We start from the raw sequence: 25,127 nt of genomic DNA, 5'->3' as shown, positions 1-25,127 counted from the left end.
GATGAGAAGGAGGAGGGTAATTATTAATGTACTAATCAACCAGAAATAAAGAAATACAGAAAGTAAGTAAGAAGTGTGAATGTGTGTGGGGTCATCATACACTTTTTTTATTTTTTTTAAGTTCTATGTCTTCTTCATCTTCTTCCAGTTGTCGTCCTTTGAACATTACAATGTGGGTGGGTCGAGTTTGTCTACATGGACATGTGGAAATGTCAGATGGTGGGAAAAATTGGGAGCCAACCAACCATTTTCTTCTCTTGCCAAACTTTTTTAAATTTTTTCAATGAGAAGGTTATTTGTTTTCATGATTAGGGTATGTCAAAGGCTCAAATTATTGACCTAACCTATTTGGATAGCTCAATGTTAGGTATTGGGTGCCTAAGAGAGTATAAATTACTGTTCGATTTCTATTTGAAATGTCTCACGAGCAGATAGGATCCTCTGTTCTTGTTTGCTTCATATTTTCTTTTACAGGAGAGGGTAAAACAGTCATTTTTTTTAGAACAGATGAAATGAAATTAGAGAATAATTTGAGTTTATTGTATTAATTTTTTTAGGGTTTGAGTTCACGTAGTACTAACTTATATTCGTTTTTTATTATGAATTATTGGAATATTTGAGTTATGAGTTTTGAATAGGATAAAACTTTAAATTCAACATCTAAATTATGTAATTTAAGTAGTATTTGTCCAATCCTTTCTTTCTATGACATGACATCAATTGAACAAATATATATCCATACACATTTATTTATTAAATTTAATTTTTTGATTGTCATGGTACCTACTAACAATAAAAGATGGAGATGACCCAGGCATATATTTGAAGTTTATCCAATTAATTGTTGTAAAATATGCACCCAAAAAAACATTGCATTAAGTGTAGGACCTATTAGTTTTTTGGTCTTGGCATGGAAGAATGAATATGATTCATTCAATCAACTCTGGAATACAGCTAATGTTACCGCTTGACAATTTGGCATGGGATCCATGTTTCAACAACTTAAAATCCTATTTATTATTTCAAACTTACTACTACTTACCATATTGAATAGAAACATTAATTTTATTTGCAGCAAAACAATCTTACAATTCTCGTTTCTCAAATCTTATATATCGACAGCCATATACTATGGGAATGCATATATGTTTCTCGATTTGTCGAAACTTCTTCTGCCCATGCCTATGAAATTGTAATTTGTTTGTTAGTATACATTAAGATAAAGGTTAAAATTAGGAGAATAATTGATTATAAAAGAAGTTGATCATATATTCACTTTAATTAATTTGAATGCATGCATGAATTAGGTAGACTTTGATGCATGCAGGAAAGGTAATTAAATGAAATAAATTTAATTTTGTTGTGTAGTTACAAATATGGTGATGGTTACGTTAATTTGTCTGAACATGGAGTGGTACTAATTCTATTACAGTTCATAAGTAATTAAGAATGCAAGTGGGACCTATGATCAATTAATTGGATTATTGCTGCTCAATCACAGCTGTTTTATTGTTTTTTTCTGCTGATTTTTTTCTTGTAATTAGAACTCAATTACAGCTATTTAGCTAGCAAATTTCCTAAAAATCATGTCTATTATAAATTAATATGTGTATACTTTATTATTATTATTCAATAACTTTCTGATTGTAGATGGATCTCATGTAGTAATGTCTTGATCATCACTAGGTCTTGTTGTGTAATGTCTTGATCATTAGGTCTCATTCCTTTTTTCTATCATCAATTAATTAATACACTACTGTCAATTTTGCATTTTGTCCATATAAATTTTTTGGTATAATTTACTACCCATATTTTCATAAATATATATTTTTTAATTCAATTTTTGTCTTAAGAATAAACAATTTCATGTTTGTCTTACAAAAAAAAATAATAAACTTGTAGACATTCTTTTATATACAAATGTATGATGAACTCATTAAGTAGTGATAAAAGTTTAAAGAATTCAAATATTACGTGTTCAATTCTCATTTAAAATATTTTAAATGAAAATGAAAGTCATGGTTGTAAGAACTTTAATTCAAAATAAAAATAAAAAATAAAAATTCATAAAAAAAATACTTACCACATATTATAATACTTTTTATTATTCTCTCATAATATAATAATGAATAAGTTTCACTAACATTTTAAAGTGGAAGGAACAATGGTGATAGTTGGATAATGAATCATAATAATTTTCTATATTCAAACAAAATAAATAATAATCAATGAATTGCTTAAATTTAAATGAGTTTTAATTTTTAAATTAAAGTCTTAAATTCGATTTCAATAAAAACGCTTTAATTAAAGAAGGTAATGAAGACACAGATTAAATTAAAATCAGACAAAAAGAAATTAATAATAGTAATAAATAGATAAAAAAAAAATGATTCAATTCTCGTTGAAATGCATTAATTGAACTAGAGTATTACATTTCTAAATTAAAATAAAAAATAAGAATGAAAAAGCTTACTCAGATTTAAAAAATATCATTTCACTTTATTTTTCTTCTATCATATCATTCAATTTTTTAATCAAAATATTTCATATTTTAAATTATTATTTACATTTTACCAAAAATATTCTACACCACCTTAAAATTACCACAAATAATTATTTATCACCCTAAATATTATTTTTTAAATAATTCAGATTATTAAAATAACCCTTGAACTAAGAAGGCTTAAATTGATAGATGATATTATTATTATTTGTTAATAATATATAGATGTGTTTATCATGCATCAATAAAATAAAAACAAATAATAATAAAAAGCTACTTGAAGTTCAAGTGAATTAATTTGCAAAAAAATATCTTAGTTCCGCATTGATTAGACATTGAGATTATCTTAAAAAATGATTAAATGAGATCTAATAAGTCCATATATATATATATATAACCGTCAAGATTGACTCTAAAGAAAAAATGTTTTTTAATTTTTTTATTATTTCAAAATTATATTATTAAATAAGTTGATACCAAAATTCATAGTTATAATTACAACTATGATTTTTCATTCATGATTTTTTTTTTCTCTCTTGATCAATCAAATAATGGATTATTCTGATAATGAGTTACTTATCTTATTTATTTGTTTTTTTTACTCTACTAATGTTAATTTTTTTTACAAAACAATAGATGACCTACTATATTATTCGCAATAAACTATAATGTGAAGTGTCTTATTTGATTTTTACTTAAAAAAAACTCTCAAATACTCAATTAAATTGTAAAGAAAACCTCTACTAGTTACAAGACTTACAAATTTAATTAGAACATTTTGAATTTACTCAAGGACACCTAAGGAGATATAGGGTGCTCAATTGAATCTAATTAATATATACATGAGACAAATGTTTGAGATTTATATGTTGAGAAATAATGAAAACTATAACTAAAATCACCACAATCCTTCATCGATCACTCCAAGTCTTCAATTATATTTCAATTATAAATTATTTTTATTATTATATTGTGAAGAACCATGTGATGCATGAATTATGTGACACTGGTGAAGAAAATGTGGATGTTCACTTATTTCTTAATGAATACAATGTAAGTTGACTTGACTGAATCATACAATTGACTTTGGAAATATTTAAACATAAAATTAATAAATTGAACTACCACTCTTTATTGACCATAATTTTATTCATTAGTTTAATTAACATATTTTAAAATTAAAATATCCGTAATGAGAATCAAATTAAATAAATATCACTTTAACTTCTAGTATAATTCCCACATTCCTGTTTAATTTCATAGATTATTTTGTGTTTTTATACAAATTCAAATTCTTATATATTTAAATGATAAACTATTAATTGAATAAAATTTCTTTGTTTTATTGTCATATTATTTCAAATAATAATTATAAGATGATATGATATAATCAAAAGTACATATAGTACTAATTAGTTTCATTGATATTACAAAGTTATTTTCTAACCCTTAATATTAATTAAACTAGCATTTAGCCCGTACATTTGCACAAGTAATAATATAAAAATCGTGAAAAAAATATTACGGATAACATTTTTTATTTTTAACCGTTTTAAGTTTATGGGTGGGTCAACCCACAATCCGACCCAAGTATCCATTTACTCAACATCATTGTATATTAGTTAGTTAAAAAGTTGAACTTATATATTAATATTAAAACGTCCCGCGTTTATCAAATTTCGTGTTGAATTTAAAATATAAAATCTTTGTAGCCTAGTTGGTTAAAGAGTTGTACTTGTTTTTGTTAGGTTGCAAGTTCGAAACATACCTCTAACATTTTTAATTATATTTTTAACCGTTTTAAATTTAAAAACGGGTCAACCCACAATTCGATCCAAGTATCTAAATTAACCACAACTCTCGACTCGGCAATTCGGACACTTTAAAAATTAAGCATCATTATATATATATATATAGATTATAGGAAAATAAAATGTTAAGAAAGTAATTTGATAATTTATAGTCATTGTATTAAGAAAGATATGAGACTATTTAAAAACATGTGATTGGTTTTTATTTGGTAAACAAACAGGAATAGCTTGGGTCTCGTTTGTGGAAGTGATTTTTAGGATTTTGTCTGGGTTTTATCCAAAAAATTCTTGTTTGATAAAAAGTATGAAAAAACTGATTTTTAAAATTTAAAAACTAATTTGCTCTTTGACTTTAGAAGATATGGACCATATGGTATATGTGAGAGAATGATGGTTTAGAAAGAGAAGATAAAATTAGAGGATAGTTTTGATAAATGATAAAATTATTTGATTTGGTGGTTGATAAGATATTTGAGTTTTGGGATAAAAACTGGGTTTTATCCCAAAAACCCCTTCATCAAACTAGGCCTTGGTTGCTTTTTAAATATGAGAAACTAACCTAATTAACTATTGTCAACAAAAATTAGAATAAAAAACTTGATAGTGTGAATTAAGGCCTTCGTTTGATGAAAGGGTATTTGGGATAAAACTCAGTTTTTATCTCAAAACCCAAAAATCTTATCAACCATCAAATCAAATAATTTTATTATTTAAATACATAAACTACCCTCTAATTTTATCTTCTCTCTTTAAACCATCATTTTCTCACATACACCATATCTTCTAAAGTCAAAGGGCAAATTAATCTTTAAATTTTAAAAACCAGTTTTTTTCTACTTTTTATCAAACAAGGGTTTTTTTTGGATAAAACCGAGACAAAATTAAAAAAACCACATCCTCAAATAAGGCCTAAGTCTTGAATTATTAATTAAATTTAAATGTTATTTATAAATAATTAATATATTGGTTTTTCTCTTAATGCTGGTTATAAGTAGATAGAAATTATTTTTATTATTAATTTTAAATATAATTTATTTTGATGTCATAATTAAAATAATCATGATAAAGTTGCATGTGGATGTCACTTTAAGAAAGAGAAGTGTGATGGTGATAGTGAGAGAATAGATGATCACGTGGATAAAGTAAACAACTCACATGAGGGTGGGGACCACCTTTCCTACCTCACATCAATTCATTCAATTCTCTGCATCACAATTACTATATTTTTTTATTTTATTTTTTATATTTTAAAATGGTCAATTTTTATAATATATATTTTTAAATGTTTGTATATTAAAATTGTATAAATCTTTTAATCATACAAGCTAAATCAAATTGTATTATTTGAAGTTCAAATTTTCAGATCGTTTAACTTCAAACTTTGAATTGTAACATAAAAAATTCAATTATTAAAAATTTAGTTATTTAAATTTTGTTCATACGTATGTTTTTTTACTATAACATTATATTGTCATTATTTTAATTATTTTTTTACATTTGTAAAATCAAAATAACAATGATCTGTTTTTTTATTATTGATATGTTACACAATTTTTAAAACATTCAAACCGTATTAGATAGGTTTGGATGTACAGTTCTTAAAAAAACTACTCAATTTAAAAATAAATACATTTAAATTAGTAAATCGTATACAAAGTTATGTCATTAGAATTATTTTAAAATATATATATATTCAAAAAATTTCAAATCATTTATTATATTACACATTTTTTTAATCACTCAAACAAACCTCGACAAATAAAAATACGTAAATATCGAAAACAATTCTCATTGTTAAAAAATACATCTTTAAATATCATTTTATTTAAAAACATGATAAATTAATTAGAAAAACAAAATCATACTTTAAAATAAGATGACAGTAAGATACTTACGTTTACCCTTATAATTATAAGAAAAGATATGACAAAATTGAATGTTTGATAAAATTCGAGTTTCAAATAATAATTAGCCTTATATATATTATTATAATCTATTTTTTTCTAATAAATTATAATATAAATATGCTTAAGAGAAAATTATATGGTTTGACAAATATTTCCCATTTTATGTTTATCATTTTTTTTAACTACTACTTATTTATTTTAATCAATATTTAATAGATAGAGGCACTAGTATAACATTTTAGTATATTTTTAATTAAATTCAAAGTTGAGATAATTTATTTAATTTATATTACTTAATAGTCAAAATGTCTTGTTGATTGAATTTTTATAATAAATGAGGTTTAAATATATTATTAAAAATTATATTAATGTATATATTGACAGGTGTTATTTTTTATTTAATTCAATATATACCAATAACTAAGAGTTTTTTTTTTTAAAACATTAGAAGAAAAAAAGATTCTCATCCTTTCTCATCAAACTACATCCACCAATCAACAAAATATCAATAATCCAACAAACAAACTTTTTCAAAATAATTTGGAATTTCTTTTGTCAACAATAATTCGAAAACTCAAATTAATCATTGAACCTCTTAAATGACACACAAATATTCCAATAATCTGATTTTTCTTTCTGGAAAAGGAATAAAATGGTATCTATTTGGGTGATTTAATTTAAATAATAAATTATCATTAGTATTTTTAAAGTAAAGAAAAAACTAACGTAGTAATATTTTGATATTTAATAAAAAAATAATCTAATGTAAAATAAAAAAAACACTTAAAACAATACAAGATTCTTAATTGGAGTCAAATTTATTCTTAAACCTTATTCATATCTTCAAAGTATTGTATAATTCCATATATCTTAGTTACAACAACACTTACTTTTGTCCGGCTTACAAGAAATGAAACGTCGGGTTTACTTTAGAGGAATAAGCAATAGGAACTACCTTTTTAAATTTATGTATAAAATTTAGGAGTAACATTTACTAAGTTTTTACGAATATTTTTTAAAAGGGTAATGAGATTACCGACCGAGTTGTCGTTTTTGCGAATATTTTGCGAGTTTGTCAATTGATTCAGAAATTTATATAATGTGAAATGACGTGAATAACCTGAAACTTATCTACAATCGATCTCCAGTCATTTATTGACACATGATGTCATTTCTCTTCTTCACTGATTTCCACGCCCATCAAATCACCATGTGCAATGTCTTCTTAGGCCTGGTTTAAACTTATCTTTTATAAATTATCATCATGAGTAGAAAATAATGGACTTTAATAAAATTTTCATATCAAATCAATCTATATTTCCTTATTCCACAATGAATTAAATCCATCTTCTATTCATATTTCATACAATTCATAACTTCTACAAGTTATAATACAAAATTACAACCAATAAATCTAACATAAAACAACCATTTTTTTTTGGAATTTAAGAACTAACACAATCCTAAAGTCATAGCTCTCAAATTCAATTTAAGATGTTTCAAAATTGAACTAATGCCCAATGGCCCTCAACCACCTTGAACTTCAATCTTTGCGGGAGATATGAGTCTACAAAAATTGTTTTATCCCTAAAAAACCAGTTAAGATCTCAATCCCCAGTCTGTGATACACCTATTTTTGAAGTAAATCCAACCACTATACCTCGGCAATGTCTGCAATCGCCTTGAACCAAACCAAAAACCGAAGACAATTATCTCGGCCGCCTTGTCAAAATCTTATAACATCGGCTTTCATATATCCAACCCAACAATAAGTTTTCGCCATTTGTTGGTGGCATTCAAGAAAAAATTGATCACCAAGAACCAAAATTGATAGATTGAAGTGAAATATGACCAAAGTAAAGATCTTTCAAGTGTTTCCTACACAGCCCAAATTTTCTTTTATTTAAGCTTGGATGAATACAGCTCGAAAAACCAGTCTTCCAACCCGGAAACTTCTGCCTCTCCATCACATGCAGTAAGTAAACGCTCGGTGCTGCTTCCGAGCATCCAAACACGAAGCAGTTGCATGGCCTCGTCGGATTAACCATTCTCGCCAATGATAACAAACACAACCCGCTATTTGATAACCCATACATTAACTCCTCGTTATTCTCCTCTCCTATATCGTTTTCCATCTCTTCTTCCGACAAAGGAATTCTACTCAATTCCGAATCAAAAAGTTTCTCTATTTCATGTTCATCGATCCTATGCTTAGCCGCCAGTGTTCTAATGCAAGATTTCCTAACCTGATCACAAATAATAACCTTTACATCGTTGAAATTACTGCAGTCCCTATACCACCTTAGCCACCTGATAATTACTCCTGAAAACCAGTCAATTATTTGAGTATTATCTTGTAATATAAGGAATCTGGATGCACATGGGAATCCTTTTGCGTTTATCAAACCATACCGTTGAAGACGTTTTCTTATAACATTAACAGGAGCAACCGCCTCTGTCTTCGAGCTGACGGCTTCGCATGAATTTGGCAATAGAGAAGCAGTCGAAGCTGTTTCGGATGAAAAATACTCGTCAACGCGATTCTGAAATTCATGAAAGGAATCTCGTAATTCTTTAGGAAGTGACGGTTCTACGACGAACTTAGACAGGACGAATTCTTCATTCGAAGCCAATCTAACATTGACCAACTCTTTCATCATCCATGTCTTCACCAAGGCTTTATACCAATGATCAGTTTCCATCCCGGTTTTCCGATAACTACATGAGATCCGACTCAAAACCGAATCTCTATCTTCCAAATGCTTGATCTCCGATTCTTTAACCTTCTTTAGCCCGTGAGCCAGCCATTTCTTCCCGATCCTAGCGGTCCCCACTTCCCAATACTCCTGTTTCTGCTCGGCGAACAACTTAACCTTTTCTTTCAACTTGTGAACAGCCCTCACAGCAGCTGTTTCCTTCACTCTCCTTTCGATTAGGATTCCTAGAAAACGAAGGCTCTCCTTATTGCAAGTCGATATCTCGTTCTGATCCACATCCAGAAACAGAACACTCTGCAAGTAGTTTTGTACTTCGGATTTGAAAGCAAGAGCAACATGTCTCGGCCCAGAAGCAGCAAAGAATATTTCGTCCATGAAACGACAACAATGTACTCTTACTCTTACTCTTACGCCACAAGTTTCATTTAAGACACTCTTTTCTTTAATCTGTCCTCGGAACCAACTCCTTAGCTTGGAGTGATAGCTCTCTGATTCGATATTCTCGTCAAGAGCTTCGTATTTCATTGACAACTTGTAGAATTCCTTGTCGAACATATCGAGGTATATGTTCATCAAGATTGGGGATAAGATTCCCTCTTGAGGAAGACCGTGTCCTTTTGGATAAGAACCGAACTCGAGATTCAGCACTTGGGCATCAAACATGTCCCGTAGAAGAGAATATAATTTGGGATCTTCTATCTTATCTTCCATGGAAGAAATGAGCTTAGAAAGGATAGAAGCATCAAGTTTTTTGTTGACAAGCAATGTAAACCACCAGTCTGGACTAGAAATTTCTTTGCTGCAGATGTATTTTATAGCATTGGAATGCCCTCTTCCACTTCTGCATCCATACGAGATCTTGGAGAAATGGGGCTTGTAAACTGTTTCCAAGGCTATGCGAATGGCTTCTTTCACAACTTTAAGTTTGAGATTAGGGAGGACAAGCAGTTCTTTATCTTTTTTATTACCCCTTGATGAAATTGAGTAAACGTTAGCCTTGACATCAAACGTACCTGAAAAGAGCTCATTTGCAAGGGAATCATAAGGCATTTTATCTCCCTCCGGTGATGATTCAACGTTTCCATTCGTTTTGATGCAGTTATAAGCATCTTCGAGAGTTTTTGGATTGGCGATCACTCTTTGCAAGAGATTTTGAAACTTCCCGTTTTGATATTGCTCTTTCACCTTCTTCTTTACACTGAGTTCAAGAAATTTCTTGTGCTCCAATCGGGTTGTTGCTCTTGGTCTTTTTTGTTTCGAGTTGGAAGATGATTCGTCAACTACACACGCTAACTCCGATGCTAAATCTATTCCCCCGGAATAAAAAGATACACCAACCTTCCTGTAGACAGCTCTGTTACAAAGAATGATGTTAAACTAGGTTTCTTTTTTTCCTTGGCACAACATCACACGGTTGTGACCCTCACTTCAATCAAGGTGCTAAAGTGAGAATCGAACCTGAGACCTCAGACTAATTGTTCACTTGAACTACCTTGACTGGGTTGAGAGCCTTGCATTAACATACTCTTTCAGTAAATTAAGAAGTTTGTTTACCTGTTCCAGTATTCAATGAGGTATTGATTGCCACCCCTAGAAAACTTTGCAAGCATCATTTTCCCAGAAAACCAAATTGTATTTCATTCCAATTACTCACATATCTGAAGAATAAAACCAAAGAAACCACAGTCTATCTTATGTCAATCATAGGAAAACATTTGATTTTATTAATAAGGATTTAGAATATCATAGAATCAAGGAACTAAAGCTAGGAATATGTTCAGTAGGACTCGAATTTGAGACCTTAACCTAAGTTCAAAAGGATTTACAATTTGAAATGCAAATCAAGGCACAAACTACTTTCTAAGAATCTTGATGACGCAGTTTCTGAACTAACATAACAAAACATTCATTAGAATCTCAGATTCCAGTTCTCGTTCATTAGAAAGTTCTTCTCAAGTGGACCAATTATAAAATTCCAGATTTAGAAGAATCTGTAACACATTGTATTTACTAAAAATTGAGCCTTCATCTAGATAATGCGATCAACTTCACACACTCCTAGAATCATGATTTATAATAAAATCCCCAATTCATTTTTTTTTTCAGCTTTCAAATCTCAAACAAGACACCTTCAACTATTTCAACTCTAAATGCATCTATATCATCAAGTCTCTTCAAAGCCACTCAAATACATCAGTCCTAAGTGGTGTAAAAACATATTTAAACCAAATCCCAAGTCATTTGTTCATCAAAAACAGAAACTGGTTTATATCCTAAGTTCAAATCATTTGATTCCATCTAGTTTTAACTCAAACAAATCGGTAGAACTTAGCATCATACAATCATCATTGTATATATAAAAACTTCATCATATTGCATTGAACCCTATTACAATCTAAACAAAAAGTATAGAACTTTGAACAAACTAAGCCTTACATCTTTTAAGCTCGTCCTATTCTAGCCATAAATAAGAAAATAGACCTTGGATTGTTGTATTAGAATACGATGGAGAAGAATCAAACCGAAGTTGAAGGTCGAAAGCAGACTGGAAGGATTCAATTTTCAGACCCACGCTCAATCTTTGTAGTCCGGATTTGAAGAAGCACTCAGCAAATGCGGCACTCCCCCCCTTCGCACGAACAGGCCGCGGCCAAACCCCTGTTCTCTCTGTTCTCCTTTCTTTCTCATCCACTTTTTTCCTTCAGCTTTCCTACTTTTCAAATAAACCCCCCAAGCTTGGTTTGATTAAGGTGTCAAAATCATGAGTCAACTCGTGAACTCGTTTATCAGTCAACTCGTGAACTCGTTTGAGAGTCAACTCAACAGATCAAGTCGCACGCTAATAAAACTCGGATAAGATTAAATCATTATAAAATCGTTAGTTACGAGTTAACTCGGCGTTCTTTTATCTTATTCATGGTTACATCTTCTTCTCCATCTTTCAGTCTATCAGTGGTAAAAAATTAACTGTAACCTATTCCATTCAATTAAAATTTAAAATATATATTTTTTTTATTAAATAAGACTTAAAATATATATATATATATATATATATATATATATATATTTATTGTGACCAGTTTAGTGAAGAAAACCCTTTAGGTATACAAAATAAAAAAAAAGGTTAAAATTTTATTTTATGTATATATATATACACGATATATTATTAATATTATAATTTAAAATTTATTTATTCTAACACAAAAAAGATTTCTTATAATCAATAAAATAATATTTAAGTTGAATGTTATTAAGATAATTTTGATATATAATAAAGATATTGACTTATTAATTTTTTTTTGCATTGAACAACTATTTTTATTTGATTTTATACAAATTAATTTTATTTTATTTAAAAAATGTTTTACTATCTATTTAATAACAATTTATATAAATAAAATATACTATTTTAAATAAATAATGTTTGGGTACTTTTTAAATAAATTCGAGGTCTGTTTAGTTACTGGGTTATTAGTCCGAATAGGGGTTCGTTTGGATATGGCAACTGCAAAATAAGAATTGAACAAATCATTGTTTGAAAATATGGTTTTATTTTATAAATTAGTACTCTCCTTTTTTGTTCAAAATAAAAATAGTACCTTAAAATTTATATTATTAATAAGCAATCCAATATTTGATTATAGGGCAAAACTTGTACACTTTTTGTTTAATACTAGTATTTTCATTGGTCTACTACTACTTTTGTATTTACTAAAATTTTTATAAAATTTTGATGAACACCCTCAAACTTTGAGTGTCAGAATGGGAATTACTATATTTTTTCACTAATAGATTTTTTTAATCAAACTATAGTGAACATAAATGTTAGATTTATAATCAAAAAGTGCAAACAAACCTAAGAAAAAATGAACAATCCCCCATAGGAGGGGAATCCAAATATTTTAATGGGCTCAAGTCACAATCTTCCTATTCTCTATAACCTAAGTTGGGTCGAATTCGAAATTTTCAAATAACAATTATTTTAAAAATAATAATTTGTGATGATTTTAAGTGCTTCCCAAGAGAATAAATGTAATAGGTTCGATTAACCCATATAAAATATCTTAAGTTGAAGTGATAGTAATGGCCGTAGAAACATACAAACTTCCAATATATATGACAGATTAATTAACAAACTAAACAAACTACCAACAATCTTCTTTAAGATAATAATCTGAAATCAAACTTACCCTAGATTATGGTCAATTACCAAAAATTAAGAGTGATTGCGACACTGACCCAAGGGGACCCAAGCCACAGTTGAACCAAGCACGCCATTAATAGATTGTCATGGACCCCCCATCAGGCGGCATGACTTGTATACAGTAGCAAACAAAGTTATATTCAGCTACCACCACACATATTTTAGGCTACTTAACTAGCTAAATATCTTTTTGCTTAATCATTATCAATATTCAAAGTCTACTCATCTAATCAAACTATTTCTTTTAGGTGTAGTACACCTCATAATATCCTACAGATATAGTCAATAAATAACTAAGGAAACAGGGAAATGACAACATCCTCAAGCATTTAAGTCTAGAATACCTTCAGTTGTGTTCAAAGGCATGCAAGAAGATTCACTTTCATTTTTTGTGGATGCTGCTACACTTGAGACAACCTTACTATAGAAGGACCAATTACAGTCTGTCTCCTCAATTGCCTTTTGCCCCATTGGTTGCTGTTCAATGTACTTCTGAATATCATCCGCTGCTGCTAGGTTTTCCAAATAAACTCGAAGATCACCTTCAGGACCTACATTATTCAAACAGCAACAGCAATGAAAACTATTGGCAATACCCATGGTAATAATCTCTTCCAATTTCAATAATATCTGGCAATCCCCAAAATGCTAAAGAGTCCTCTATGTAAATGAAATGTGTCTCACCTAATGAATTATCATCAATATCCTTGAAACTGTAAGATTTGGGGAAGATTGCAGAATGCATCTATACATAGTACACAGTACACACCCAAAAAAAATATTAGAGACATGAAATCATCAAAAACATAAAAAAAAAAGGTTTGATGGATGCTTACTGGATTAAGCAAAGCCTTGTAAGGAGAATCATCAAGCAATAAAGTGTTTGATGCATTGTACTCGCCTTCCTTCCAGGGTAGACTAGGGTCATCATATTCCCATATTTTCTTCAGTTCCTTAAAAACCACGCACTTATGCCTGTTTTCAAGTGTCCTGAATTTTGTTGAGGTGCAATGGGAAAGATCCTGAAAAGTCCATATACAACATGGTTGCTCAATGAAATTTAAACAATAATTAATATGCCTACGATACCTAACTAGTAAGTAATGAATGAACCCTACTTGGTCATTGCACTGACATTTGGAAATAAACTTCTTGAGCATGCTAAAGGGCGATACTTTAAATTCATATTGCATATTACAGATTGCGGAAAAAACAAGTCATTCAGATTGCTTACCCAACAAAGTACCAGTTTACTTTTCAGACTGCCCAATAAATAGTCAACCACTCTATCTATGATTTTCCTGGTCAATGTGTCAATTGTACATTTAGTAACTGCTAAAGAACATACCAAGCTATGGCAATGCCGGAAACGAAGCATAAGTAAAACATTGCATCTCCAAAAGATATTTAAAAATAAATAAGAGTTATTTAGCACAGAAAGAGCGTACTTAGCTCTTGAAGACCAAATGCCCACGTGAAATCTCTCAAAGCAGAACTTCAGAAAATCATAGCAGAATGGTCTCTTGAAAACTGGAAAAAGTAAAGAAAAAGAAGCAATAAGTGTACAAATTCAATAGTTCATAAAGCAATAAGTGTCTGGCTAAGATGAAATAAATAATCCAAGTAAAACCTCACTTGCCCTTCTTAATATGCAAGTATCTGGTTTACACTCCTTGGGCGGAGGAGAAATTATGTCAGCCAGAAGACCATTTATGTCTAGGATCAACAGTTTTCTCCTTGAATTAATGGCTAGTGGTCTTTCTGGAAAAGGATGCAAAACATCCAAGGGTTTATCAGCCATGCAAGAATATGTATCTGCCTCTAAGGTTGCACAAGGATTTTCTTTGCTCAAGATTCCAAGTAATGACAAATTATTATCTTCCACACTTTGGGAGACACGCTTCTCCAGTGCCTGCCCTTGCTCATTTTCAAACCTTTCACCCATAACAGACATCTCCTCCTTCAAGAAACTAGAGATTGTCTTACAATCACTGTTTCCCAGTTCAGAAGACCTTTCAGTCTCTAGTTCACTTTTACCGTCAATGTTACAACTACCACTACCAATCTTCTTGCTGAAAGTGTCATCATTTGTTGTCAAATCAGAATGAACACTTCCATTGGAAATGGGCTTTACGATATGCATACCCTCGGCGGCTGCTTCTCCAGAAACAGGCTGTCTAGAAGAAAACTGAGATTTGCTAGCAGGTAACAAGACAATATTTCTGTACTCATGCAAATTAACTGCTAAGTTTGATGTTTCAGCCAAAGGCAATAAAACTGAAAATTTGACATTTTCTCTATCTTTCAATAAGAGCATTGCAATAAATCTTTCAATATAACTACTGGCTCTTCTTCTAGTAGAATATGGGCGGTTCCAATGTCTGCCCACTCTGTAAGATTCCATACACAAGCTCATATTTTCACCTCTATCACTAAAAGTTTTTCCTTGTCTGTAATGTGCATTGGCCCAACCCGGCCTGTGAACTCTAAGGCTGCCATATCTTCCCTGCCTATTTCTTTCATTATGCCAGCTCATATCTTCAACTCTATGGTTTCCATAACTTTCATGCCAGGTTGGATCTTCAGTTTTATGACTTCCGTATATTTGATGTCTATGCCAACCATTTGACCAAGTAGCATTACTCCAATATCTTCCATTTCTATAGCCTTCATTTGACCAAGATGTATTTTCTACTCTATACTGTCTGTCATACTCATATCTATCTGTCGGTTTGGAATCAAAAGCCCTATCACTCATGTATGTTCCACGTCTGGAGTTTTGACTTAACCAGTCTGTATTTGGCACATAACCATCTCTATATCTTGACGGCCAATTAGAACTCCCCCACCTGTTGTTTCCTCGTGACCACCTTTCATTCGACACATCACTATGGTTGGACATCATTAGCCACCCACTATACCGCCCCTCACTATGGAATTGACTAAACAATCTAGTATATGATCTTGTCTCTCTGAAACAAGTTCTTGACTGATTTTCATTGTAATCAGATATCCTATTTTCCAATTTTCTAAATCTCTCTTCTCGTTCATCAATATCCTGGACCAAATTCGATATTGAATCCATTTCATTTATTCCGAGTTCAGAGATGGTTGAACCTGCTTGGAGAAGAGTTTCCTGATCATTAGTATCCATCCTAAGAGTTTCACTTCATTAGAGTCCGAAAATTTACTGAGGTTTTTCTTAGCTACTTTTGTCTTTCTTTTATCTGAAAAAGAAATTGATTGTTCTAGTAAGCTATTTACATCACCATAAATTTGCTGATATAATTAATGCACATACGTTTCAAGAGATATGATGCCAAAGGAAAGAATATAACTTTAGTAGAAAGCAAGCAGTTTTTGAAGCTCCATATCCACACCACACAAGAGAGTAAGAACAGATTCATAGACATATAAACTGAGATAATACGAAATGTTAGACATAAGGGCATTGTCAAGGATGACTCATGGGTTTATCAGGATGGAGCTAATTCGCCCTTTCACATTGAGTGCTCAAGGAAACAGATATTATTGAAGTCCTTTTTACCATGGTTGTCGTGTTCTAGCTATGTCATCTACAATATAAGAGAGCTTAATAAATGAATCAGGCAAATGCTAATGCATCTAATGCTAGGTAAATCCGGCAAACCCAAAACAAGTAAAAAACAATCTGATTTGAAAATGCATCTAATTTAATAATAGACAACACATTTTCAAAAGCAATTGGAGATAGATAAATCTCATCCGCATCAGAATCGGAGTAAATATGGAAGAAAATGGAGATGGGTAGCAGTGATATGCAATGAAGGTCAGTTACTCAGACAGAAGGCACAAAACTACAGAAAGAGAAGTCAGACCCATAACTTGTAATCAAACAAAACAGTCTAATCCGCACATAAAACGAAGATAGATAAATCAAATGAAATGAATGAACGAAAATCAAGCATAAACAGAGGAAGTATTGGGAATTACAAGAACAATGAATTCCTTAGAGAACAACGGAGGCAGAGCTACGGCCGCCATATCAACAACCCCTTCCGACCGAGAACAAATATAGATAAAATAAAATAAAATAAAATAAAATAAAAAGGATAAAATACCAGATTTGCCCTAATAAAAACTTCTTTAAAATTAAATGTCTGTGGATTATTTAAAATTAATAATTATCGTCATTTTCAATCTCATAATTCAAATAATTAATTAAAAAATTTGATTTTTCAAATAAAGTAAGAATTTATCTAAATAGTCTAGATCAAACAAGGCCCAATATATTTGACCAATTCTTTCGTTGACCGACCATTTTCTCCATTGACCAAGTCAGCGGCAATTAATTAAAAAAAAATGTTTAATGGTCAATTATATTTTAAGGCAAATGGTAATATAATAATTTTTAATAATTTAGTCCTAACTCGATTTCATACATGTAATTATAAAGGGTGACGTTCGTATAACCATTGTCAAACATTTTTCACCAAATATAAATATATATATATAATTAATTTTAAAAAGTTGGCATAATTCTATTTAATATGAGTTGTCATGGCAAAATGAACAGAAGGTTTGGGTATTCGAAGGAACCGTACCGAACCGAATAGTTCGGGTAATTTATTTGATTTTTGGTTTCGGGATTCTTAATGATAATCTAATCATTTTGATTCTTTTCGACATTTAAATTAGTAATCCAAAAATTTTCATATTATTTTTTCAACTAAAGATTTTCTTATTTCTTTGTAGAGTGTTTTCATATAATTTAATTGAAACAACCATCTTTGCCTATTGAATTTATTTTTTCATTTTTATTTTATAAACTAGATTATCCCATTTTAACTTAAAAGTATTATAGTTTAGAATTAATGGATGATATATCCACATCAAAGACAATTAATATTATTGTCATCATAGTATAATCCAAACTCAGATTAGCCTCAATGGGGTTTAACTAAATCACACATATATATATATAATTGTTATAACTTATAAGCGTGGGGACTCTTCAACCATATATTTTGATTAGTGGGTCAAATATTCAAACATTTTATTAACCCAGATTATTTTTATTTATTTTTAAATTATAGTCATCAAGTAAGAAATAGTATCTAGCAAAAGAAAATAATAGTAGTTTGGAGGTCATTTTCTAACAAATAATAATAATAATTAATAAATAAATAAAACATAGGACAAAGAGAAATGGACAAATTATTGTCTTTTAAAATATCTCTCCAAGTAAAATTCAACATTTTTGAGCAGCCTACCACCATCGTCCATTACTCCTTTCAATATATAATAATGTCCCTATTTCTTTTTGTTATTACCATAAAATCCATCTTCCCCACCATGTGTCTAATTGCCTACATGCTGTCTCAAATTGTTTTTATTATTTTTAGAAAATAAGACAAGTGGGTTTTTATTAAAGTGTAACCACCTCTCTACATAGATCATTTAATTGTAACATTATATAGAGCACATTTTATTAATATCCCACAATATTCTATAAGACTCTCATGAGGCAATACAATATGAAAATAGCATATTCGTGCTCTAAACTTTATCATAAATAATATTGAAGAAGTGAGGTCTCTAACTAATTTTAATTTCCAGCTTCCCATAAACTTTGAGGTTCTCCATGTTCTTATAAAAAACAATTAGGCATTATTTTGTTTAATATAGTTTTGTTGGCATCATCTTAAAATGAATAAAACTTAATATGTCTTTTGTTCATCAAAGAAGACCAAGACTAAATGAAATGACATAAGAATTGACTTATTAAATGGTTATATAAATAAAATGTTGCATACGCTAATGGTCTAAACAAATACTATATTCACAACTAACCAACTGCCTTGTTTTTTTTATAACTTTGATTTTTTTTTTTCTGATCAAATTACAATATAAAACTCTACCTTCTAGTTTATTCTATTATTGGAGAGTCATAGTGACAAAACATTAAAATTTTTATTTAGATAAAATTATTTTCATTTAAAGTTTAGAATCACTTATAGTAATAAAACAGAACGAGGGTTTCATTTTGATGGTATTTAAAAGTTGAAGCCTCATTTAAAAATTTATGATAAAGTAAATGGGCCGCAGAAGACTTCCAAGTCAACCAGTGTCCATAATTATGAGCTACTTTTCTTCTCTCTCTCTGTATTTTCTTTTGTGTAGTTTGAGCAATTCATCCATCTCCATGGATATGCTTTAGCTTGAAGAAGACTTTCTTCCACATCTCCCCCCAACTCCAACTGAGAAATCATTTAAACAAATAGGATGGGTTTCCTTTCGTTATGCTACTCCTTCCTCCTCCTCCTCGGCCTCCTCACGGCCGCAACCGCAGCCTACAACGCCACCGATATTATCAGGCTTGACTGCGGCGCAACAACTATCACCAACTCCCCCGATCAAAGGACCTGGAATCCCGACTCCGGATCCAAATTCATGCCAGCATCCAACGATTTGTCGACTATTTCCACAGCCGACCAACAACCTTCCTCCGTCCAACAAATCCCTTATTTATCCGCACGCATATTCCCATCCCAGTTTACCTACTCTATCCCTCTCTCGTCCGGCCCCAAGTTCCTCCGCCTCTATTTCTACTCCGCCACCTATTCCGGCCGCGATATCACCAAATCATTCTTCAACGTCTCCGCCGCCGGTCATACCCTTCTGGCTAATTTCAGCGTTTACCTTTCCTCCCCTGAAAATTCTCCTTCTTTCGTTAAAGAATTCGTGGTCCACGTCGGAAATACTCAAAACCTTCAGCTCACTTTCACTCCCACCTCCTCCGTCGATTCCTACGCCTTCATCAACGGTATAGAAATTGTTTCCATGCCGGACAATCTCTATCTAACCGGCCTCAACTCTCCTAGCACGACGCTCGTCGGGAAGAATTCGAGTTTTATCGTCGATACCGGCATGGCACTCGAGACACTTTACCGCCTAAACGTCGGTGGACAATCAATCAACGTCCAGGACGACACCGGAATGTTCCGGAAGTGGGATAACGATAACGGATTTCTTAAGCATAACAGTATCGTCGGAAAAGAAACTAACGTGGATTTCACTGTCCTGTACAACAACAGAACGCCGGCGTACACAGCACCAGATGCAGTTTACACATCCCAGCGTGCAATGGGTCCTGACCAGAATAACTTGATCGTCAACATGTCGTGGATCTTCAGCGTCGATTCGGGATTTAGTTATCTCCTGAGACTCCATTTTTGCGAATTTGTAATCGATATAGATGGAAACAATCAACGGGTTTTCACTGTATTTCTGGGCGATCAGATTGCGGATAAAAGTGTGGACGTGTTCAGAAGAGCCGGCGGCAAGGAAATCCCTATATTTAGCGACTATGTAGTATCGCTACCTGTGGGGAACGATGGCATACCTTCAAAACAGGATCTATCACTTTCTCTCCACCCAAACATAGATTCGAGACCAAGTTCCGTCGACGCTCTACTTAGCGGTCTAGAAATCATGAAATTGAATAAATCGGACGGCAGTCTCGCCGGTCCAAATCCGCTTATAGCTCTCAATCCAATAGTTCCAGGGTCCAATCCGCAGTCCCCTGAAAATCGGAATAGAAAGGGTTCATCATCCTCAGTAGGAGCCATTGTCGGAGGTGTGTTGGGCGGAATTGCTGTAATCGCAATCTTGGCCTTCTTGATTTTGAAGCGCAGGAGAAAAGTGACTGATTCAACTTCAAACTTGGATAAATCATCGTGGATTAACTTCACGACCGACACTTCAAAATCCTCAAAGACAACAGTATCTATCCTTCCCTCCGACCTCTGCCGTCACTTCTCTCTAGAAGAGATGAAATTAGCCACTCGCAATTTCGACAAAGATCTGGTAATCGGTTCAGGAGGATTCGGCAACGTCTACAAGGGTTACGTAGATAACGGCTCGGTGGCAGTGGCAATCAAGAGACTAAACCCAGAATCCAAACAGGGCGCCCGAGAATTCCAAACGGAGATCGAGATGCTGTCAAGGCTCCGACACCTCCACCTCGTCTCTCTAATCGGATACTGCAACTACGGCGGGGAGATGCTCCTCGTTTACGAATACATGTCTCACGGTACACTTCGTGATCATCTTTACAAGACCAAAAACACGCCGCTCTCGTGGAAGCAACGCCTCCAGATTTGCATCGGGTCTGCCCGAGGTCTTCACTACCTTCACACCGGGGCGAAACAGGGCATTATTCATCGAGATGTCAAATCAACTAACATCCTTCTCGACGAGAAATGGGTAGCTAAAGTTTCCGATTTTGGACTTTCTAAACTAGGACCAACCGATTTATCCCAAACCCACGTCACCACCGCCGTGAAAGGAAGCGTAGGATATCTTGATCCAGAGTATTACCGGCGACAACTGTTGACGGAGAAATCTGACGTGTACTCATTCGGGGTAGTTCTATTGGAAGTGATGTGCGGTCGGGCTGCAATAATAGCAGGTTTACCGAAAGAACAGGTGAGTTTAGCCGAGTGGGCTCGGCAATGTAACAAGAAGGGAACCGTGGATATGATGGTGGATCCACTTTTGGACGGTCAGATAGCGCCGGAATGCGTGAAGAAATTCTTCGAGGTGGCACTGAATTGCGTTCGTGACAATGGGACTGAGCGGCCAACAATGGGTGATGTTGTATGGAGCTTGGAATTTGCAATGCAACTTCAAGAAGCGGCAGAGAAGGACATAAACGAGGAAGATGAAGAAATGGGGTTCGGTCATGGTAAGGTCAGGCCATTGGGTGAACCAACGACGTCCGATGACAGTGAGGGCATGTTCTCGGTGTCGAGGAGCATGGGGGCATCGACGGTGGAGATCAGTGGACGGGGAACTGATTCTACAACGACCGATCAATATTTCAAATCGGAAAATGTGTTCACGGAAATCATGGACCCACAGGGACGCTGATCAGGTCAGGTCAGGTTTGGAAATTTTTATCCTACATTTTGTTTTTCTTGTTAATATAATTAGATTCTATGTTATAAACTTGGTCTATATTTACATGATGTGTGTGCATTGTAACAAAATGTTTAATCATCCATTTTCCAATATCAATACTTTATAAAAAGTATTTTGTGAGATTTAAATTATTATATTATTTAAGTGTGAGACATGGATGGTTGATTGTAGGTGTAAGGGTGTAAACGAGTTCGTATTAGTCCTAGTTTGAGTTCGACTCGATTCGTTTTTTATTGGTTCGGTTCGAGCTCGATCGAGTTTTCAATATTAAGCTTGAACTCAACTCGATCATATAATCATAAGTTCGAGTTCGGATCGAAAGCCTCAAATTTAAATATATTTATATATTAATTTATTATATTAAAAAAACATAATAGAAGTCGAGAGTCCATTCATCGGACTATACAACTCTCCGCTTATTTTTTTTTGTTTTACGCCCTTAATTCTTTCTAGCCAGGACTTGGGACTTGGGTTCGCGTAAGAATGAACGACATCTCGACTGATTTTCAATTTATTGACGATCTTCTCAACTGTATAATTGGTGTTTATTGATTTTTCTGTTCGGGTCACGATTTCATCTTCAACAACACATTGGTTTTTAATAAGTTTAATACGTGTTATTTATAATTATTAAAATTAACCATAATTTTAAATAAATACTTTTAAATAATAATTTTATTTTATATTTTTTAATAATATTACAAATTTTAATTAATTAAATAACTATTCATAATTTAGAATTAATTAATTTGAAACAATCATTTTATTTTAAAGTTTTTTAATAAGATTAATGACTTTAATATATATTCAAAACAATTTTTTTTTTATATAAATTAAAATTTGTAATCTTATTAAAAAAATATAAAATAAAATTATTATTTAAAAATATTTGATTTAAAATTATCTGTTAATTTTAATAATTATAAATAAATTATATATATACTAAAATTATTTTAAAAAAATGAAAATATTTTATTACTTTTTTATTTATAATAAAATAATTAAGTTAAATTAGAATATATATATATTAAAAACAAGAATTGTAGTTGAAACGGAACATCACTCTTACAAACAGTGTCAATTTCCACCTCATTTAACTGTGATTAAAAAGTACAATTGTAGTAATAACCAAAACTCCCACAATTCAATTTGAAAGTGAAGTATCTGATTCATTAAAACCCAAAACTAAATATTATTTAAGGTAATCAATTGGCTTTAAGTGTCCCTAAATATCAGTAGCTAGCTCACATTATTGAATTGTGAGACGTAGGACATACTATGTAATAAGTGAGACAATTGCTTTATACCCAAATATATTTTGGGCACTAAAATCTTAAAAAAAAATAAAAAATTATAATGATATGTTCATGAACTTATTTTTAAAAAGCTCATAAATAATAATTGATAACCTATCAATGATAAGCCCTAACTTAATTTGTATCCAAAAAAATAAAAATAAAAAACACTATCTTACTTGGAGAAAAAAATCGCACGATTCCCATTTATCAACAAAATCAAGGAAAAAAAATAAGAACAAGCATTCTGGAAAAAGAAAAGGAAACACTTCCCAAACCCCAAGCCCGTCGTCGATCCTCCAGCTTGCCGGAATCGGAGCAGAAAACTCGGTCGTCTCCTTCCCCGAGCTCTTGGGCTTTTTTCGCTCGTTTCAGCCTTGTTTCTCGGCACTGCATCACTGCCCACTAGAGTTCTTCCTCCGATTTCAGTGAGATTTTGGTTCGATTTACTTGATTATTTTTGGTTGTTGAGAACTTGTTTGGTGGAATGATGGATTCACAATATATATCTTGCATTATTGCATAGAAGAAGTGCAAACATTGTGGTTAATCATAAATTCATAGAATACTGGTTAATTTATAAATTTTTAATACAGATTAACATTTAGAGTTTTATCAAACATGCCTCATATAAGAAAACAATTTGATGATATCAACAGTGAAGATATAACTCAATCTCCTAAAGAATCTTTTCGAGTTAATTACCTCTTATTTATAATTGATCAAGCTATTTTTTCACTTCAAACTAGGTTTGAGCAATTTCAAAAGTACGAAGAAACCTTTGGGTTTTTATTTAGTTTGGAGAAGTTGAAGTCTATTGATGATGATGGTCTCTTGAGCTCATGTGTCAATCTTCAAAATTCTTTAACACATGATGAGCACTCCGATGTTGATGGATCAAATTTATTTCTAGAATTAAAATTGTTAAGACATTCATTACCCGGAGAAACAAAAAAAGCGATTGATATGCTGAATTATTTGAAAAAATGGATGATTGTTATCTAAATTCTTATATCGTATATCGAGTTTTGCTGACTATACCAGTTACTATTGCATCTGCGGAAATAAGTTTTTCCAAATTGAAGTTGATTAAAACTTATCTTCGATCAACTATGTCGCAAGAAAGACTAAATGAGTTAGCTATGTTATCTATCGAGAAAAAAATTATTGAGAAAGTTGATTATGCAAACTTGATCAATACTTTCGCTTCAAAAAATGCGAGACGAGTAATATTCAAGTGACTATGTACTAGTTCGGAACATTAATTTTATATTTTGTTTGGATATTCTTTGTTTTTTTAGTATTTACTTATGACATATTGTTTTGATGATATTTTATTTCTAGAATTCATGTTACAAATACTATTATATTTAAATCGATAAAAAATATATGTATAAATATTAAGTTTTGAGGACACCAAGTTTTGTGCTCGTCTTAGGCCTCAAAATCTCAAATCCGACATGACTATTCCCAATTTAAAATCTAAAATCGAATTATTGCAACCAAGTCAGATAAGATCTATTAAAGGAAATGATGCCCCCACTAATATGGTTTGGACTCAAACTAATTAAACTTGAGAATAACTCTCATGAATGCTTTAATTTAAAAAAAAAACAATTATTTTTATAATTAATTTTAAAAGCAAAATGAAGTTATTAATATTTTTTTAATAATATTTTATTTTTAAACCATTTTTTACACGCAAATCAATGTTTGAAATTATCAA

At 31.6% G+C, this 25,127-nt stretch overlaps 3 protein-coding genes and 1 pseudogene across 5 annotated transcripts; 2 read left to right on the top strand and 2 right to left on the bottom strand.

The window, feature by feature from the left end:
- Nucleotides 1-7,603: 7,603 nt before the first annotated feature.
- Nucleotides 7,604-11,633, bottom strand: LOC124914917 (nuclear intron maturase 4, mitochondrial). 3 transcript variants are annotated; one of them, XM_047455548.1, is made up of 3 exons: nucleotides 11,420-11,633; nucleotides 10,493-10,596; nucleotides 7,604-10,292 (listed from the first exon to the last, which is right to left on the bottom strand). In XM_047455548.1, exons 2-3 carry the CDS (start codon nucleotides 10,549-10,551, stop codon nucleotides 8,033-8,035), a joined length of 2,319 nt encoding a protein of 772 aa, XP_047311504.1. In that variant the 5' UTR covers nucleotides 10,552-10,596; nucleotides 11,420-11,633; the 3' UTR covers nucleotides 7,604-8,032. The 3 variants fall into 3 exon arrangements, with proteins under 3 accessions (XP_047311504.1, XP_047311503.1, XP_047311505.1); XM_047455547.1 differs by having other exon boundaries at nucleotides 11,461-11,633; XM_047455549.1 differs by lacking the exon at nucleotides 11,420-11,633 and having other exon boundaries at nucleotides 10,493-11,051.
- Nucleotides 11,634-13,011: 1,378 nt separating this feature from the next.
- On the bottom strand, nucleotides 13,012-17,186 carry LOC124914416. The gene is made up of 8 exons (XM_047454957.1): nucleotides 17,115-17,186; nucleotides 14,778-16,369; nucleotides 14,591-14,672; nucleotides 14,377-14,443; nucleotides 13,979-14,164; nucleotides 13,827-13,887; nucleotides 13,487-13,693; nucleotides 13,012-13,253 (listed from the first exon to the last, which is right to left on the bottom strand). Exons 2-8 carry the CDS (start codon nucleotides 16,294-16,296, stop codon nucleotides 13,216-13,218), a joined length of 2,160 nt encoding a protein of 719 aa, XP_047310913.1. The 5' UTR covers nucleotides 16,297-16,369; nucleotides 17,115-17,186; the 3' UTR covers nucleotides 13,012-13,215.
- Nucleotides 17,187-19,253: 2,067 nt separating this feature from the next.
- LOC124914414 (receptor-like protein kinase FERONIA) lies at nucleotides 19,254-22,200 on the top strand. The gene has a single exon (XM_047454956.1). It carries the CDS (start codon nucleotides 19,407-19,409, stop codon nucleotides 22,053-22,055), a length of 2,649 nt encoding a protein of 882 aa, XP_047310912.1. The 5' UTR covers nucleotides 19,254-19,406; the 3' UTR covers nucleotides 22,056-22,200.
- Nucleotides 22,201-24,022: 1,822 nt separating this feature from the next.
- LOC124916149 lies at nucleotides 24,023-24,619 on the top strand (annotated as a pseudogene).
- The last annotated feature ends 508 nt before the right edge of the window (nucleotides 24,620-25,127 follow it).

This window comes from Impatiens glandulifera, chromosome 9 (assembly GCF_907164915.1).
Source record: "Impatiens glandulifera chromosome 9, dImpGla2.1, whole genome shotgun sequence".
In the NCBI taxonomy this organism is placed as follows: domain Eukaryota; kingdom Viridiplantae; phylum Streptophyta; class Magnoliopsida; order Ericales; family Balsaminaceae; genus Impatiens; species Impatiens glandulifera.
This window is presented reverse-complemented; position numbering and strand designations above follow the sequence as displayed.

Bases quoted from the DNA above. Each gene is read 5' to 3' on its own strand.
- LOC124914416 (XM_047454957.1), bottom strand. From the start codon at position 16,296: ATGGATACTAATGATCAGGAAACTCTTCTCCAAGCAGGTTCAACCATC. The intron at 14,444-14,590 runs GTACGCTCTTTC...CACATTGACCAG, and splicing joins ATTTGGTCTTCAAGAGCTAA to GAAAATCATAGATAGAGTGG. The intron at 13,694-13,826 runs GTGAGACACATT...TGAATAATGTAG, and splicing joins TATTGATGATAATTCATTAG to GTCCTGAAGGTGATCTTCGA.
- LOC124914917 (XM_047455548.1), bottom strand. From the start codon at position 10,551: ATGATGCTTGCAAAGTTTTCTAGGGGTGGCAATCAATACCTCATTGAA. The intron at 10,293-10,492 runs GTAAACAAACTT...TCTTTGTAACAG, and splicing joins CTCATTGAATACTGGAACAG to AGCTGTCTACAGGAAGGTTG.
- LOC124914414 (XM_047454956.1), top strand. From the start codon at position 19,407: ATGGGTTTCCTTTCGTTATGCTACTCCTTCCTCCTCCTCCTCGGCCTC.